The 20086-nt window shown below is 43.7% G+C and overlaps 1 protein-coding gene across 2 annotated transcripts in view; it reads right to left on the reverse strand.

Annotated features, from left to right (window-relative positions):
- The window catches only part of LOC127566443 (uncharacterized), a 75966-nt gene that overhangs the window by 31049 nt on the left and 24831 nt on the right, over window positions 1-20086 (reverse strand). For both annotated transcript variants that reach the window (XM_052008864.1, XM_052008863.1), the window contains exons 4-10: window positions 19357-19671; window positions 17144-17458; window positions 12491-12775; window positions 9923-10216; window positions 7174-7467; window positions 3057-3350; window positions 618-911 (exon numbers count right to left, since the gene is read on the reverse strand). In XM_052008864.1, the coding sequence (XP_051864824.1) occupies window positions 618-911; window positions 3057-3350; window positions 7174-7467; window positions 9923-10216; window positions 12491-12775; window positions 17144-17458; window positions 19357-19671 (2091 nt within the window). The remainder of the gene's footprint in view (window positions 1-617; window positions 912-3056; window positions 3351-7173; window positions 7468-9922; window positions 10217-12490; window positions 12776-17143; window positions 17459-19356; window positions 19672-20086) is intronic.

The following is a 20086-nucleotide window of genomic DNA, read 5'->3' on the forward strand; positions in this document are numbered from 1 at the left end:
AAAGCATGAACACACGAATCTCCAGACTCAAGAACAGCTTCTATCCCGCTGTTATCAGACTATTGAAAGGTCCCCTAGTACGATAAGATAGACTCTTGAGCTCACAATCCACCTCGTTCTGACCTTGCTCCTCATTGTCTGCCTACACTGCTCTTTCCCTGTCTCTGTTATACTCCATTCTGCATTCTGTATTGTTTTACCTCGTACTACACCAACGCACGTAGGAATGATTTGATCTGCATGAATGTTATGCAAGACAAGTTTTTCACTGGACCTCGGTACAAGTGACAATAATAATCCAATTCCAATTCCAGTTCCAAATGGAATATTATCCCACGACCTCAACACGTACCACCATTCAATGCAGTATCATAATGGATTGATCTGTACGGACGGTACACACGACAAGTTTTTCACAGTACTTCGGTAGAAGCGATAATAATAAACCAATTCCAAATATTATCATCTGCAGAGTGCAGAAGTGGAAGATGCATGCACAGGACGTATTATGACTGCAAGATCTTTGGGCAGCAACTGTATATGAGCCTAAGCGTTACCCTGTCACCCCGCTTGGTTTTGTCGCTGTAACCACCAGCGACCAGCAATCTGTAACTAACCTGTGACGATGATATCCACAGGTTGGCTCGCCGATGTACGTATCCATCGACCTGACAGCTGAGTGAAAAGGGCGCACGTATACTTCCCTCTGCTGTTGGATTTCATGTTTCCAATTTTATGAGTGAATTGCTGTTGGTTGCCTGTGCTGTTCATGATGGGCAAGGAGTCCTTCAATAACTGAAACCCTCCAGCGGAGCCACGTCGTGCAGCGCTGCAGGTAATGACGACCGATTCCCCTTTTACATATATTGGGTAGTCAGGACTCTTAGAAACGATTGGCCGAGGTGGAGGGTCTGTAAAAATGAAGTGCAAATAACTATTTCATGGAACAATTTCCTCACATTTAAACGGTGTTGCAGAGGAAAACAACACGGAAACAGACGCTTTGGCCCAGCGCGACGATGACTGTCAATGTAACCGCTGAAAGAAGTCCCATTTACCCGAATTTGTACCATATCCTTCGAAACCTTTCCTATCAATATGCCTATTCAAATGTCTTTTCAACGATGTTATTGTATCTGCCTCAACTACTTTTTCCAGCAGCTCTTTCCACATGCGCACTGATCTCTGCGTGTAAGGGTTGCCCCTCACTTCCTTTTTAAATACCCCCTCACCTGGAACATATACATTCTTGTTTCTTTTCTTGAATCCTTTCCCTGGGGAGATGACTGTGTGCATTTATCCTATCTCTCCATCTCACGTTTTTATACGCCTCTATTACGTCCCATTACCGTCCAGAGAATAACGCCTCAGCCTGCCCAAACCCTCCCTGTAACTCAGGCCACCGGGTCCTGGAAGCATGGTCGTAAATATCTGCACCCTTACCACCTTAATGACGTACTTCCTATACCAGGATGACCAAAATTACGCACAGTACTCGAAGTGCAGCCTCACCAACCTCCTGCTCCACTGCAACCAAGCGTTTTAATTCTTATACTAATGCCCTGACTTATGGCCAAACACCCTCTTCGCCACCTACTCCACCTGTGACGCCCTTTTTAGAGAACTATGTGCCAATACTCCTCAGTCCCTGTCCAATTAAAATTCCTGGCGTCTGTTGGCCGTACGGAAGATGCAGCATCAAATATCATTTGGAATCCATCATCAACCGTAGATTATTACGGGGACAACTATGGATGGAAGCAACATTTGCTTTCTTATTATTGTGGTCAAAGCTGTGCCGTATTTTTTTGGGCACGGTCGGCATAAGTATCCCTTGTAAAAAAAAACCTCAGCGCATCCGCAATTGAAAGCATTTTCTTCTGAATTAATATCAATCATTTCTTTGCCATCCTTCAAATTGGTTGTTTGTTAGAAAAACAATCATCATTTTGCATTCGTTTCTGTGCAGATCATTGAGTGGAGACAACGATCTGTAATCTTTAAACTTAATGCTGATTGGTTTTGGTTTTTATATTAATTATCTCAGCATGTTAGCAATAAGCTAGTGGAATTTAAAGTCGATAATTCGTGTTCTACTAAATGTTCAAACTTTTGATGACTTTTCAACAACAATTCGGCTGTGAGGGAGTTTGCAATCGGTGTATTTACTGTGTTACCTGCCTGTGCGTTTATTATAAATTGGAGGAAAAACGTTTTTGAAATAGCAAGGGACATTGTAATTACGTTGGATTCGATAGTCCACGAAGATGTCTTCCTGAACAACGAAAGAGAAACGCTTAAAATCCGTCGAAGTTAAAGAACGATATCAGTGTACATTATAATGGAATTAAGAACATGTTTTAATTCCCTCATCACATTACAGTTAAGAATGATAGCTGCAAGTCCGTCATTGAAGGAGTGGAAGCCGACTCAGGAATTTCACCTTCCCATTGGCCTGCCTAGATTTGCAGCCACATTCTCTGGTTGACGATCGTGACCCCTGGAGCGGGAAGCCTCATTCCTTGATAAGCAGAGCCAATGAAGTAAACAGGGTGAAGCATTAGATGCAGGGTAACATTTTAACGCCTAACCCCATCTAAAATGTAACCATTTTTTAAAAAGAAAACTTATTTAAAATGGTAGGGATTGCCCTTGATCTCAGTTAAATATTCCACTTGTAACTCAGTTGCTTAAACAGTGTAAGCAGGTTCAGGAATTTTACCCTGAACTGTTAATTCTCAAGTCTCCGGTCACATTCTAGGGATATTTCTTGAGACAGGGTAAAGAACTGAATTCAGTACAGCATTTCATACTCTTTTTCAAGGACACATTGAAGCTCTGTGCCAGACCATCTAATATCCGGCAGAATATTTGAAAAACATATCCGTGCGGGAGGCAATTTTTTTTATATCAAATAAACTTAAATGAGTGTAAGATTTTTGGTTTATAAACTGAGCCGTGAAGTATTTTCTTGTGTTTAGACTAATATAACTACAGTAACACTGATCAGTGCATTGTTCAAGAGAAGTAAAACAAAAGTGGAATCTCTCACTGACCTGTGACAACAATGTGAGCAGGTTGGCTATCAGGGGAACGTATCCATCGGCCGGAGACTTGTGTCAGCAAGACACACGTGTAGTTGCCTGCCATGTTTTTGCTCACATCTCTGATGCGATAGGTGACATCTCGTTGGCTCTCAGTGCTGTTGATGACAGGCGCGGAGTCTTTCGTTAACTGAAGCAGCCCGACTTCACCGGGACGTCCAGCAACGCAGGTAATGGTTACTGTTTCCCCTGGCACATAGACTGGATGATCAGGACTCATGGAGATAATTGGTTGAGAGGGAGGATCTGAAACGGTAGGATGTGCAGAAGCATTTCCGTTGGTCGTGTTATTCAGGGCAAATGTACAAGAGAAAAAATATCCCCTCATCTGTTGCTATGTTCAAGAAATCACTCAAAACACACGACCTGGCTACATTACAGTTCAACTCCTTAATAATTGGTTTAAACTCACATCAATTCAACGAATTGTTGTGAAGGGATTGTGGAGAAAGAAGAGGCACTTTTATATTACTGTTATACATGGTGTGTTTCAGGCCATACCTGGAACATTGTTTACAGCTTTGCTCCACTTACCTAAATAAAGGTTGAATAAGTTGAATTGGAAAAAATCCAAGTGAGATTTACCAGGCTAATTCCGGGGACAGAGGTTAGCAGGCTTGGAAATGTTTTCCTTAGTGCTCAGAAGATTAAGGACTGACTATAAGTGACCAGTGTTTGAAGACTGGTGTACCAAGAAATGTCCTGTCTCAGAACGTAATGAACCTCTAGAACTCTCTTCCTCCGAGGTTGGTGGAGGCCTAATCATAAGGTGCATTTAAGGTGGCGATCATAAGCATTTGAAAGCTCGAGGAATTAAGAGTCACAGGGAACTGACACGGAGGAAGATTTCAGGCGAGAATACAACAGGCATGATCATATTCAAAGGCGTAGTTGGCGTGCGGGGCCTTGCGGAACTCTCCTGCTCCTATTTTCTTAAGTGTTTGTGTGTACCTTGTGTTTCTGTGTCATTTATTACTCAGCATGAGGATTATATTCCAAAAGTTCGAGAGATATTGAGAAAGGAATGCACGTTTGTCTACTCCAATGGGAATTGATGAATGGCTATCAACACAAACTGAACATTTTCATTGTTAACATACGCCGCGGATTCTGTAAAGCAGTAATGTAAAAGCTTATAACTCAGTTTTAAGAGTTAGTTAATTGGGACAATTAGGTAAAGTGAGGATGAGACCTTCGCTTTACACTGTAGCAAAGCTGTTATGTTTTGGATGATTTAGTAATCCTGGAGTCGGACAGCACAGGAAAAGACCTTCTCCGTCCACCATGTCCATGCCATTCATTCATGCAGCTATAGGTGGACCTTACACATAACTACAGTGATCCTATTTACCCGCAGGGGGCTCATAGCTTTCGATTCTGTCCCGATTCATGTACCTGCCAAAATACGTCTGAACTGTCGTGATAGCAGCTGCCACCGTCATTTCACACAGTTTATTGGAGATTTCAACCACATTCCCCGTGCAAAAATACCTCCACGGGCACCGACCAAATCTTTCACCTCTCACCTTTAAACCTTTCGTCGAAATCGGAGATGATAAATCACTATCGAACACTGAACAGTTTTATAATTATCATAAGCCACTGATTTTGGAAAGCATTAATATAACAGCTGCGGAGTCAGTGATGAGAGTCGGTTAATCGACATTATTATCTACTGCAAGGAAAGCAACTTCGCTTTACACACTGGTCCTAAGCCTCTCTCAGTAACTCCTCCGACTCAGGGAAAACTGAACCCAGCCAATACAATCTCTTCTTACGACTGCCATGTTCCAACTCAGGCAGGATCCCAGTTGATCAATCTCTTCTGCACTCTCTCCAGCTCAGTGCTATTCTTCCCAGAGTGTGACGAAAAAAACCCTCTTTATTTCAACTTGTAGGTCATCATTTAATATTGTCCTATGTTCTTTGCAGTTCTGTCCTTTAAACCGAGATTGAAATTCAGTCAGTTTCCGAGTTACTGGCGAGGGAAATTTATCATCCAAATCAAATGTTTTCTCGAAATGCGTGCATTCAAAGAGATACAGTCTTCAGAATTGTTGCGGAAATTCTACTGCCAAAGTATTCTTCGCCCTGGGATAAATCTCTGACTGTCCACTCCATCAATGTTTCTTATCATTCTGTATACCTTTATCCAGTCACCTCTCGTCCTCCTCCTCTCCAAAAAGAAAAACCCTTGTTCATTCAACCTATACTCAATAAGCCATGCTCTTCAATCCAGGTAGCATCCTAGTAATTCTTCGCTTCACCCTCTCTAAACTTCGACATCCTTCCCATAATGAAGCGACCAGAACTGAACACGTCAGCAAGGGTCGATTCGAAGCGCCGACTGTTTATTTCCCTCTATAGATGCTGCCTCACCTGCTCAGATACTCCAGCATGTATGTGTTTTTTTTTTCACCAGGCTAATTGTTGGAATGAAATGGTTGTCATGTCAAACAAGTTTTGTCAGTATGTCTCTGTGTTTCGTGGAGTTCAAATGAAGGAGGAGTGATCTTATTCAAATATATCATCTCCCAACGGTGCTTGGATGTTGAGGCGTTTTTACAGGTGGAAGTCACGAACAAGAAGAAGTACAGACAATGGCGGCCGCTAGTTTATACCTGACGTCTGTAGTCATTTCTTCCCTCAGACGGGAATGAATCAAAGGAATTTTCTGCATTCGGGAGAAGTGCAGGCCAGATAATTAAGGTGAAGTTAGGTAAGCATTTGAAATAACGGGAATTGTTGATTATGGGAATTGATACCGGTGATAACACAAAGCCAGCGTCGATCATCCATGATCAGGCAGAATGGAAAGTCTGGCTTGAGGCGCCCGGTTGTCCATTCATGCTCCTGTTTCCCAAAGTGTCATTTTTCTTGCTGACAGGAAATGGGATAGGCTTCCTCAGGAAGTCGTAATCCCGATGTAGACTGAAGAACTGAAGATAAATGTGGGAAGTCCCATTCAACTGCACGTGTATTCAGTCTTCAACTGTCTGCCATATACGCGAGCTCATTCCTTCAGCCATAACAATCATGTGTGCCAAGCGAAGGGGAATTAGAAATAAACCCAAACCAGGCATCCAAGTAGATTTCTTTTTCTCTAAAATGCTACATTTTTATTCCGTGAAATTCAACATCCTCATGATTACACACGCCATAATACTGGAACAAAAGAAAGCACGAATGCTGCGCTCTGACCTAAATTAGAGCAGTTTCGTAAGAGGAGGCGAGGAATTCCACATACACAATTGAAATACCACTGAGTGCTGAAGCTCCTTGCAGATATTGCACCGATTGTCTGCAATTGAATAGAGATCTGCACTAAATTGTGGTTGGAGAGTTAAATGGTGTGACCAAAATAGAACTTCCGGCGAGGTGAATTCGCACCTCTTACATTCCACGTGGAATCGATATATTCCTTTTCTCATAGCCCGGAAAGTTTTCAGAAATTTTCACTCAAACTGCGTCGGCTATTCTACGTTTCTCCGTAAGTGGAAATAACGTTGCTCCCTTTCTATTGCATTGGATTTCTGTTGCTAACTTTCCGGTGAGGAAGTGAATAAGGGGAATGAAATGTCATCAGTGTTGCAGTGAACAGTGAGGTAGGATGTGTAAACAACTTCTAGTACCTGAAGATTTATTTCACAGTTTTACGCAGCTGCCATCGGGCTGAAGACACAGAAGCGTGAGGTCCTACACCAGCAGGTTGAAGAACAGTTACTTGCTTTCAGCCACTCGGTTCTTGAACGAACAAGCAAAACCCGAATGACTGCAGTTTAGCAACACTATGGCCACTCTGACGTCATTTGAGTAAAGCTGGCTTTGTTTTTCTTTGTTCTAATTATGCTTTTTCTTGAGTAAAAAAATGTTTAATTAATATTTTTCTGAATGTTGCTTATCTGATGCTCTGTGTCTGTGATGTTGCTGCAAGTAAGTTCTTCACTGCACCTGTGCAAACATGTATTTGTGTACATGATAATAAAATCAACTTTGAAACTTCTGACTTTAAATGTCCACATTTGGTTATCACAGAATAAATAACACATTGGCGTCGTGCCTCACTGACCTGTGACATGTATACGAAGAGGTTGGCTGGCAGGTGAACGTATCCAGCGACCGGAGACCGTCCTTAACATGACACACTTGTAGTTGCCGGCTCTGGACGTGCTAACTTGCCTTATGCGGTATGACATGTCTCGTTCGTTTCCACTGCGTTGGATAAGCAGACTGGAGTCTTTTATCAACTCAAGCTGCCCAGCTATGTTGGGACCTGAAGCAGTGCAGGTAATAGTGATAGATTCCCCGGGTACATACACTGGGTATTCCGGAATCATAGAGATTTGTGGTTGAGGCGGAAGATCTGAAATGATAATATCACAATGAACATTTATATGGATCGTGATATTGAAAGTAAAGCACGTAAGAACACAAAAGAACTCTTACAGCTCAAAAATAATTGTTTCTAAAAATAGCATCAAGCCATATTGCAGTATAACTATTTCACAAATATCATACATTTAAACCAATTCGGAAACACAGAGAAGACAGCAGATGCTGCCGGAGATGGTGGCCGAGGCTTATACGATAGGGTCTTTCAAGAGACTGTTGGATAGGTATATGGAGCTGAGTAAAATAGAGGGCTATGGGTTAGCCTAGTAATTTCTAGGGTAGGGTCATGTTCGGCACAGCTTTGTGGGCCAAAATGCCTGAATTGTGCTGTAATTGTTCTATTTTCTATGTTCTAAATCTGGAGCAACTCACAAATAAAGCTAGACGAATTCAATGGGTCAGGCAGCATCTGCGGAGAGAAATGAACAGTCGAACACTCTGGCTGAGACCCCACATCAGGACGCTGATATGGCGCCATTACCTTCTGGAAACAATCTGATGTTTCTGCATTTGGTTCTGCGGGTGCCTCCCTTAAACTGAGAGGGCTACCATTTCCAGCGCAGCGCACCCTTTAAAATCAACGTTTTATTTCCCACTCCCGCATTATACCAAACTGGTTCACAGCAAATCTAATTCGGCTGCGGTGCAAGATTGAATTAGCAATGGGTTACGCCACTGATAATGGTGGCTTCTAAAAGACTGGAACATCTGAAAATCCGACACCACCAACGTCCCGAGAGTGCCGGAGCTAGACCAAGGCACAGATATTATATATAAGTGCATAAAAAATTAAGTAACTGAAGGTAATGTAATTTTGTCCACTTCAGAGTGTACAAGTGAAAGGTGTGTGCAGAGGGCATGTTATAAACACGGGAGAATTGTCTGTGTTCATTAATATAGACACACTACGCAAAAGATTTATTTCACAGTGCGTTTTGATATACATATGATTGATAGCTTATCTTGTCTAAACTTTGTAATATTACCCTTTACTGCTTTATTTATTGTCACTGCCAGAGAACAGTAATCACTAACTAACTGTGACAATTATTTCAACAGGTTGGCTCGCGGAAGAACGTAACCATCGGCCTGAGACCTGACTCAAAAAGGCACACGTGTATTTTCCTCTGCTGTTGGAATTCATATTTCTAATTTCATGAGTGAATTTCTGCTGGTCACTGGTGCTCTTCCGTCATGGGCATGGAGTCCTTCAATAACTGAAACTGGCCGGTGGGGCCACGGCGTGTCGTTGTGCAGGTAATTCATAGTCATAGTCATAGGGTCATACGGCACGGAAACAGGACCTTCGGCCCAATTCGTCCATGCCTATCTGTTGCCCAGTGAGCTCGTCCCATCTGCCCGTTGTTTGGCCCACAGCCTGCTAAACCTCTCCTATCTGTGTATTTATCTAAATGGCTTGTAAAATTTGCTGATGTGCCCACCTCAACCACTATATCCGGCATCTCATTTCAAACGCTCACTACCCTTTGTGTGAAGAACCTGCCCCGATGTCCTTCTTAAATCTCTTGCCTCTGAGTTTTCACTGTACCTCGGTACAAGTGACAATAATAAACCAATATCAAGGTCGTACTTCCTTTAATTTCCTCCTCAAGCTTTTGTATGGAGAATTGGAAAGTATTCATATTGTTTCTGTATAATTTATCCTTTTGACCTCTAATCAGGTTCTATTCTTTCCTTTCACCAGAACAGGTGAATCACTTGAAATGTAAATTATATTTCTCCATCTGTACAAGCTGTCTGACCTCCAAGTATCTCCAACATTTCCTGTTTCTATTTCAAATTTCCAACATCTGCAGTATTTTGCTATTAGATTCCTAGCCTAGAGATTTAAAACACAAGTGTCAAGGCTGTCACTTCAGGGCAGCACTGAGGATGCTCTGCACTATCGGAGGTGTTGCGTTTTGGACGAAAAATCAACTAAGCTGTGGTGTACATTCTCAGTTCAAAGATCTCACCATCCCACTCTGAAGCAGAGCAATTCAGTCATTCCTCGTATCCTGGCTAATATTTACTTCTAAATCTGCACTTTATCAATCCAGATTTCTACCTTACTCGTCATTATCACGTTTGTGGGAGCTTGTTGTGTACATTTTTTCTGTGACTTCCTTAAGTCACAGCACTGCCTATGTTTCAAAAAGCTCTTCTTTGTCTGTAGAGCAAAGATGGTGACCGATTCTCCTTCAACATGAACTGGGTAGTCGGGAATCTTAGAAAGGCGTGGCTGAGGTGAAGGGTCTGTGGCAATGAAACATGGTTAACGTTTCTGGTGATTCAAGTTTCTAAAATTCACATAACTAAAACATTTGTCATCTTTTAATAAACGGACCTGTGGCTAACGTTACTCTGATATCATCCATCAGTGTATTTACATGGGAAGTAAAGCAGAAATAAAAAGTCTCACCTACCAGTGACAATGATGCGAACTGGTTGGCTCGCAGGGGACTGTAATCGTCTACCGGAGACTTGCATCAGCAAGACACACTTGTAGCTGCCTGCCACGTTGTTGCTCATGTCGCTCATGTTGTAGGTGAATTGTCGATGGTTTTCAGTGCTGTTGATGAGAGGAGCGGAGTCTTTCGTGAGCTGAAACAACCCAGCTTCGCCTTGACGTCCAGCAACGCAGGTAATGTTTATTGTTTCCCCAGGCACATAGACAGGATGATCGGGACTCTTTGAGATTTCGGGTCGAGAGGGAGGATCTGAAAAGATAGGATGTGCAGAAACATTTCCAGAGTCGACTAAGAAACGAGTGAGGGAAGCAGTTCCCCTCATCTGCTGGTGTCAAGAGGAAAGATAGGCTACTTTGTGGCTGATCATTCTCTTGTAAATTGGAAGGAGATAGTGAGGTTACACCTAGAGCTGCGTGCAGTTTTGAGTCCAGTATCTTAGGAAGGATGTACTGATGTTGGAGAGGGTTCAGAGGAGATTTAAGGGGATGATTCCAGGAATGAAAGGGCTGACATATGATGAGCGTTTGTCGGCTCTTGGACTGTACTCACTGGAGTACAGAAGAATGAGAGGGGACCTCATAGAAACATTTAAAATATTTAAAGGACTGGACAGAGTAGATGGGGCTAAGCTGTTTCCCTTGGTGGGTGATTCCAGGACCATAGGGCACAGTCTTTGAATTAGAAGGTACTGGTTTAGAACAGAGATGAGGAGAAATTTCTTTAGCCAGAGGGTAGTGAATTTTTGGAGTTCTTTGCCACGTACAGCAGTGGAGGCCCGATCATTGGAGGCGTTTAAGTAGGAGATAGATAGGTATCTAATCAGTCAAGGTATCAAGGCATATGAGGATAAGGCCGGAAATTGGAGCTAGAAAGCAAAAGGTTTTTTTTTTCTTTTCTTTTTCTTTAGCTCATGGAGCAGACTCGATGGGACGAATGGCTTACTTCTGCTCCCTTGTCTTCTGATCTTGTGATATTCTGAGAACACTCTGCACAGTTTTGGCACTGCTGTATTGAAATTTGAATTGCAGCTAGTTCAAAGGAGATTCAGTGGGAAAATTGGAGACACAAGAGATCTGCTGATGCTGAGAACTGGAGGAACACACACAAAATGCTGGAGGAACTAAGTAGATCAGGCAGCATTTTCGGACCGCAATAAACATACGACGTTTCGTAGATCATGGAACATTACAGCTCGGTACAAGCCCTTAGGCCGACGATGCTGTGCCGCCTTTATATCTTTCTCTGAGATCTGTCTAATCCTTCACTCCCGGTAGCCCTCCATTGTTCTACCACTCATATGTGTATCCAAGAGTCTCTTAAACATTCCTAATGTATCTGCCTCCACACACTCTGCCGGCAGTGCTTTCCACGCACCCACCATTCTCTGTGTAAAATACCTACCTCTGAGTTTCCCCTTATACTTTCCTCCACTCACCGTAAAATTATGCCACCTAGTGTTAGCCATTTTCGCCCTGGGAAAAAGTCTCTGACTGCCCACACTATCAATGCTTGTTATAATCTTGTACATCTCTATTAAGTAACCTCTCGTCCTCCTTCGCTACAAAGAGAAAAGCTCCAGCTCGCTCAACCTATCCTCCTAAGACATGCGCTCCAATCCAGGCAGTATGGTGGTAAATCCCCTCTCCACTCTCTCTAAAGCTTCCAGATCTTTACTATGATGAGGCGACCAGAACTGAACACATCAGGAAGGGTCGACCCGAAGCGTCGACTGTTTATCTCCCTCTATAGATGCTGCCTGACCCGCTCAGTTCCTCCAGCATTTTGTGTTTGTGTTTCCCCAGGATAATTGTTGGAATGAAATGTTTGTCATGTCAAGTAAGGTTGGATAGTACGGTTCTGCGTTCCTTGCAGTTCAAATGAATGAGTAGTGATCTTTTTTTTCAAATATATCATGTCCCAACTGTGCTGGACAGGTTGGATGTTGAGACATTTTCATTGGTGGACCTCACGAACAAGAGGATGTACGGACAATGACGGCCGGTCATATAAAACTGACGGCTGCAGACACGGCTTCTATCAAATGTGATCGAATGTGTGAAATTTTCTGCACCTGGGAGAAGTGGAGGGCAGATAACTCAGATGAGTCCGATAATTATTTAATGTACCGGGGAATTATTGATTATGGGAATTAGTACCGAAGAAGACGTGAAGCCAGCGTCGATCGTCCATGATCAGACAGACTAGATAGACTGGTCTGAGGCGCCTGGATTCATGCTCCTATTTTCTAGTTTGACCACTTTACACTGACTTGTTTTTCTTTGTACGAATTGTATTCTTTCTTGTAAAGGGTGTAAAACTGCAAGCTTAATTCAGATTTTTTGTGAATGTTGCTTATCTGATTCTCTGTGTCTGTGATGTTGCTGCAAGTAAGTTTATCACTGCACCAGTACAAACATGTATTTGTACATAGTATAATAAAATCAACTTTCAAACGTTTGACTTTCATTTTCCTAATTTGGTTATTTCAGCATAAATACCACAGTTGCGTTGTGTCTAACTGACCTGTGACCTGTATGGGAACAGACTGGCTGGGAGAGGAACGTATCCAGCGATCGGACACCTGCCTCAACATGAAACATGTGTAGTTGCCTACGTCGGACTTGCTCACGCGGTTAATGCGGTAGTTGATGTTTCCACTGCCTTTGATGAGAGTGACGGAGTCTTTTACCAGCTCAAGCTGGCCCACTTGATTAGGTGTTGCAGCAACGCAGGTGATAGTAATAAATTCGCCAGGCACATACACTGGATATATCGGAAATATTGAGATGCGAGGTGGCGGCGGAATATCTGAAATGATAATACCACAATGACCATTTGCATGAATCGTGATATTAAAAGTAAAACATGTAATAACACAAAGTAACTCTTACAGCTGTAAAAGAAATGTTTTTAAAAACTGCATCCGGCCACCTTGCAATGCAACAATTTCACAAATACCATACATTTAAACCAATTCTGTAATGCAGGGAAGACTGAAGATGCTGGATATCTGGAGCAATGCACAAGAAGTGCTAGAGGATCTCCGTGTGTCAGGCAGCATCCATAGAGGGAAATGAACAGTCGATGTATCGGGCCGAGGCCCTTCGTCGAGCTTGGAAAGAAAGAGGGCAGAAGCCAGAATAAACTGGTGGGGGAGTGGAGGATCACAAGCTGGTGGGTGATAGTTCAATCCAGGTAAGGTGGGAGAAAATAGCTTAGTAGGGCAACCGGGAGGTGGGAATGATGTGAGAAGCTGGGAGTTGATAGGTAGACAGGGGAAAGGGCTTAGGAAGATGAAATATGGTCGGAGAGGACAGTAGACCTTGGAATAAAGGTAAGGAGGTGGGGAAGCAATGTGTGCGTGATGGGAAGGTCGTGAAGGCGGGGGAGGGAAAAGAGAGGGGCAATGGGACCCGAAGGATAAGGTAAAACGAAGTGGAGTGCTGTTACAGAGGGGAATAGTTACTATAAGTTAGAGGAATCAGTGTTCATGCCGTCAGGTCGGACTAAGACGGGATGTCAGGTATTGCTCCTCCAACTTGCATCTAGCCTCAACTTTGCAGTGGAGTAGGCCGTGAACAGGCAGGTTAGCCTGAATAGTAATCAACGATCCAGGAACCTATGAACACTACGTCACTATTTTTATGGCACTAATTATTTATTTCTGTAATTTATACATGTTGATGTCTTTGCCACAAAACAACAAATTTCACGCCACATGTCAGTGATAATAGATTTGATTCTTATTCTGCTATATATGCAACGTTATTGAAGTACTGCAAGCCTAACTCCTCATCATCCTAGAACAATTGAATCTACCACAAAGAAGCCAAGGGGTCCCGTGCAATATAACAGCACATCGTTGCCATTCAGCTCAAGAAACGACTCAGAAAGCAGCTCCATCAGTATTGCTGCTCAAAAGCTCGGTAAAAAATAACTAACTCACAATCCTCCACATCTAATTAACTGCCGCTGGGAAATAACCTGTTCAAAAATGTGGCTTCACGAGATAATTTCAAACATTAAGTTTAATGTATTTTTTTTATCTTGTGAATCCTGATTCCCTGATGCTGTGTGCCTGTGATGATGCTGTAAGTTGGAGTTTCATTGCATCTGTGCAGACATGTACTTGTGCGTGTGACAATAAACACGATTTTGGCTTGAGGCGCCCGGTTGACCATTCATGCTCCTGCTTCCCAGTGTGGGATTATTCCTGTTGACAGGAAAAGGAATACACGTCCGAAGGAAGTCGGAGTACGGATGTGGACTGAAGCACTGAAAATACATCAGTGAAGCGTCATCCAACGACCTCCGCTCTCAGAACACAAATTCCCGCTGAATCATCGAAGATATTTGGATAGAAACGATATTATGAAATAAATATTTATTGTTAATCATACGAACTGTGCGTTCAGAAAATCGAGTTCATTGTAACCAAAGGAAATATTAATTTCAATTGCAGGCGACATCGTCTATCCGGATTTTCCCTCTGCCTTGCCAGAACTGTGATCCCGCAAGTGCTTCAGCACTGGATGCATAATCCAATTGACTGCAAGCAACATTGCCGTCTTCATAAACCCATACATTGTCTCAAACCTCCCCCCGCCTCCCATTGTCCATCGTACTTCACCACCAAGCTTCCTTATATCCAGCTCGGAGATGAAATGAAAAGAATAAGTTAGGCCTGACGAACGGGCAGACATTTATTATTCCGAATTTCCTTTGCAGGTCCAATCCATTCAATGTTCCAGGCCGTGGTGTCTCAGTGACGGTGTGCGCCAACGTCATCACGCCAACAGTGACAGCTGACAGTGAGCACCTCAGTTCCGCTTCACCTGCCCTGGCAAATGATCGGTTGTCGCACTTGACCGCAGTATCGATACCATATATTAACGACACAAGCCACAACCCCACGCTGCATTTCACTCAGCAAATATCACGTGCTGTAGACGTGTTGCGTCACCCAGAGGGATTACAGACGCGAGCCACGTTCGGCGTGTCTGATGCTGCATTTATTGTTCTGTTCTGTTGCAATGACCCGGATTCGCTGCTGCTCCGGCACATTGATCCACAAGTATGGACGTAATGTCATTGAATCTTCTTTTTTTCTGAATAGTTACGCTTAACCTCTTCAGTGTCCTTTGCTCAAACCTACACAGTAACCTTTTGAAGGCCATTTAACTGTAGTATGTACTGTTGTATCATCGCAGCATGGTAGTTAAAATGTACCTTTCTTATTAAAAGGTAGAACGTTGTTATATAGAACATAGAACATTACAGCACAGCATAGGCCCTTGGACACTTGCTGCTGCCGCCCAAAGCACTCTATGCAAAAGATACATTTAACTGTGTCTTTCGATGTACATAATGCTAATAAAGATCTTATCTTAATCTTGACTGGCATGGACAAATTCGGCCAAGGGACCTCTTTATAACATAGAATGTAGAACAGTACAGCACAGAACAGGACCTTCGGCCCACAATGTTGCGCTGACATAAATAATCCAACCTGCAGAATTCCCATATCACCCCCCCCCCATCTTCGTCTCATTCATGTGTCCATCCAAGCACCTCTTAAATGCCCCCAACGAATTTCCCACCTCCACCCTCTCAGGCAACACATTTCAGGTATCCATAACTCTCTGCATAAAAAAAAACTTACACCTCAAGTCTCCTCTGAACTTACCCCCTCTCACCTTGAAAGAATGCCCTCTAGTGTTACTCGCTAAATAATCGGAAAAAATATATTGCTTGTCCACCCGATCTATGCCTCTGATAATTTCATATGCTTCCAACAGATCGCCCTTCAGTTTCCGGCGCTCCAGGAAATTTGGAATACAACTTTGGAATACAGTATAATAATCTCACCTTTGCCACTCATGTGACAAATGGAAATGCGAAACAAATTAATGGGTGAGATTTAGATGTGGATATTTTGTGTAAACTTCCGGTAAACGAAGAATTTGCCGACTTGTACCAATACAATCTTAAAGGAAAATGCAACGAGATAATTACAGGAACATGCTTTCCTTTCAAGCAGAATTACTAAACGTCAATCATTGCATTTTATTTCCTCTGGGGCGGCGAAACGTAAGGCAATCTGGGATCCCCACAACTATCTGTATCAATGAGAAAGAAAACGTTGCAAAATGAGGTTCGCCACCACCTTCAGTGGCAGGTAGAAAATCGGCATCAGGTGGTGACTTCGTCAACAACGTCGATACGCAGAGCATAAATTCACGTCGCTGGGACGACAATAATTGAATGTAATTAGGGAAAATAATATCATGTGAGTCGTCACCGTTAGCTGCAGGTGAAGAGCATGAACAAAAATATCCTTCGTTCTGTACTACAGAACATAAAACAGAGAACACTAGAGCACAGTACAGTCCCTTCGGCCCACAATGTTGGGCCGACATTGTAAATGCTCTTAAATCTATCTAACCTTTCCCTCCTACATTGCCCCCTATTTTTCTGTCATTCATGTATTCATCCAAGAGTCTCTAAAATGCCCCTAATCTATTTGCGCCCACAAACTCTGCAGACAGTGCGTTCCACGCAGCCGCCACTTTCCATGTAAAAGACTTACCCCTGACATCCCCCTTATACCTTCCACCAATCACCTTAAAATTTTGTCCCCTCACGTTAGCCATTGTCGCCCTGGGAAACAGTCTCCGACTGTCCACTAGATCTATGCCTCTTATCATCTTGTACACCTCTGTCAAGTCGCCTCTCATCCTCCTTCTCTCCAAAGAGAAAAGCCCGAGCTCACTCAGCCTCTCCTCATAAGACGTGCTCTCCAATCCTGGCAGCATCCTGCTAAATATTCTCTCACCCTCCCTAAAGCTTCCACATCCTTTCTATAATGATGCAACCAGAACTGAACACAATACTCCAAGTGTGGTCTAACATTCATGTGTCTATCTAAGTCTCTTAAATGTCCCTAATGTATCTGCCACCTCTGCCAGCACCCACCAGTATCTGTGTAAAACAACTTACCCCGATATCCTCCTTATACCTTCCTCCACTCACCTTAAAATTATGTCCCCTCGTGTTAGCCATTGTAGCCCTGGAAAAAAGTCTCTGACTGTCCACTCGATCTGTGCCTCTTGTACACCTCTTTCAAGCCACCTCCCATCCTCCTCCTCTTCAAAGAGAAAAGCCTTATATACTTGCCTTCGGTACATTTCACTCCCGCATCTTCCCCGTGACCGCAATTATTCTTCCCCCATCCTCGGAAGGAGCATTTCCATAAGGAAGATTCATCTCCATTGCAGGCGACATCATCCATCCAGATGTTCCCGCTGCCTGCCCCGAAGCGTGCTCCCGCAGTTGCTGCTGCCTGCGAGGGGCAACGCAGCTGATTGCAAACGACCTTGGCGTCTTTAATGTCCCATTCATCGTCGCAAACCGTCCCCCATTGTCCATTGTATTTCACCTCCACTCTTCCCGAACAACGATCGCTGCCACCTACCAGTCTTATTTCAAACTCTGAAACGAGAAGGGACGAATAATCTACGTCTGAGACACAACCATAAATAGAAAAGGATAAGTATGGACCTTGTAGGGAAGTATTATTGGTATTGGTATTGGTTTAGTATTTTCACTTATAGTGAGGTACAGTGAAAAGCTTGTCTTACAAACCGATCGTACACAGTGCAGCTATAATGAATTAATGCAAAGTGCATTGACGTAGTACCCTCAACCCTCGAGACCTCAACGCCTTTGATGTGGCCAGGCGTGTGTACACCGCCCCCTTTCTTGAATCAATGAACAGCTCTTCTGTTTTGTTGACATTGAGTTGACATTATCATTCCAGTGGGACAGGAAAAATTCCCAGAGCATTAGGCAGGAATTGAAGAGAGAGAAACAAAGGACTGCAGATACTGGAATCTGGATGGAAAACACGATGATGGTGGAGGAACTCAGCAGGCCAGGCAGTATCCGTGGCGAAAAATGGAACGCTTTTCGGTAGTCAACGTTTCGGGTCAGCACCCTTCTTCAGGACTGAGGATAGGAAAATGGGAAGCCCAATATATAGGAGGGAAAAGCAGAGCAGTGATAGGTGGACAAAAGAGGAGAGGCGGAGTGGGCACAGGGAGGTTATGCATGTAAGAGATAATGAGAGGGGGTTGCGGGTGCGTAGTGGAGAGCAGATCCACCGGGAGGTGGGTCAATAATAAGGAGGAACAAAGGGGGTAGAGAAAAGAGAGATAGGCTCGTAAAGGGAAGATAAAAAAGCGGCATGGTGGGGGCGGGGTGGTGTGTGTAGTTATGGGGATTTAGGTAGGAGAAGTCAACATTCATGTGGTTAGTCTGCAAGGTTCCAAGACGGGAAATGAGGTGTTGTTCCTCCATCTTGCGCTTGGAATTCTCCTGGCAGTGGAGGAGGCCGAGGATCGACATATCAGTGACGGAATAGGAGGGGGAGTTGAAGTGACTGGCAATGGGGAGCGACAGATCTCGGTTACGGACGGAGCGCAGATGTTATGCAAATCGATTACCTAATCTGAGTTTGGTCTCACCAGTGTAGAGGAGGCCACACTTGGAGCACCGAATGCAGTAGATTATATTTTTGGAGGAGCAGGTAAATCTCTGTCTCACCTGAACGCACTGTGTGGGCCCTGGATGAAAGTACTGGAGGTTGTGTTGGGGCAGTCGTTGCACCTCTGCCGGGGGCAGTGGGAAGTTCCAAGGCTGGGAGCGGGATGGGTGGTGGAGGGTGAAGTGAACCAGGAACTCACGGAGAGGGCGGTCCCTGCGAAAGGCAGTAAGTGGTGGGAGGGTAAGATATGCTTGTTGGTGGGGTCCCTGATGGAGTGTACGGCTGAACAGGAATACACAAATTTTACGGTATGATATCTGCGGAGCAGCAAGTTTGGACAAGCAGAATATTAATAGAGTGCTTGCCACTCTTGTGACAAAAAGAAAAAACGTTAACATTCTTGGGTGACTTCCAGCTGCAACTATTTTCTTTAACTTCCAGTTAGATCAACGATTTGCCTGCAAGGTCCGTGAGAAATTTTCAGGACTAAATCAGCGAGACAGCTGCAGCAATAAACTTTCCTGCATGCTGCTTTATTCCAGGTCATTCAATTTATTTTATTCTCTGGAGCAGCGGAACTTAAAAGGATTCTGGAATTTCCACCACTAGAAATAGGACAAAAATCGTTGAAGAATGACAGGCTTCAGTAACTTCACCAGGACAGAGCCAAAAGCCATTCAGTGGTGACTTCGTTGCAAAGTCGATGCTCAGTGTGCAAATACTCATTGGTGCGCCGACAATGATTCGATGAGATTGGTGTAAATCATAAAATACGAGTCCTTGTTGTTAACGGCAGGTAATAAGAATATGAACCAACGTCCTTAGTTCTAAACTATTTACTTGCCTTCGCTACATTGCACTCCTGCATCTTCGCTGTGACCGCAGTTGTTCTGCCCCCATCCTGGGAATTTGCAGTCCGAAAGAGAAGATTCCTGTCCGTTGCACACGACGTCATCCATCCAGATTTTCCCACTGCCTTGCCCGAAACGTGCTCCCGTAAATGCTGTTGCGCGGGAGGGGCAACCCAGCTGTCGGCAAACAACCTTGGCGTTGTTTGTGTTCCATACATCGTCGCAAACCGTCCCCCATTGCCCATTGTACCTTACCTCCACTCTTCCTGAACAGCGGTTGCTGCCACCCACGAGTCTTAGTTCAAACCCTGAAATGAAAGCGAAAAAAAAAGTTACGTTTGCGACAAGAACTGATGTTCCAGGACTCTGGAATCTCCTGATTCATGTATCTACTCACGAGACAGAAAAAAATGAAGAAGAAATTTCCCGCCAACCTTACCAGCTGATCGAAACGAACATCAAGTGATGATTTCGTCAAGAATGTCGCTGCTAAGTACATGGATTCATACCCTCACATTGACAGTGATTACGTTTGATTCGTGTAAATCATAACAAGATAAGTTGTCACTGTTAGCTACAGGTGGGAAGTATGAACAAAAATCTCCTTACTTATGAACTGTTGTACTTGCCTATCATCCATCTCATTCCTGCATCTTTCCACTGAGCGCAGTTGCTGAACCCTTATCCCAGAAGGGAGCATTGCAAAAGGAAAGGTTCATTTCC

The sequence above is a fragment of the Pristis pectinata genome, chromosome 41, assembly GCF_009764475.1.
Source record: "Pristis pectinata isolate sPriPec2 chromosome 41, sPriPec2.1.pri, whole genome shotgun sequence".
NCBI classification, from domain to species: Eukaryota; Metazoa; Chordata; class Chondrichthyes; order Rhinopristiformes; family Pristidae; genus Pristis; species Pristis pectinata.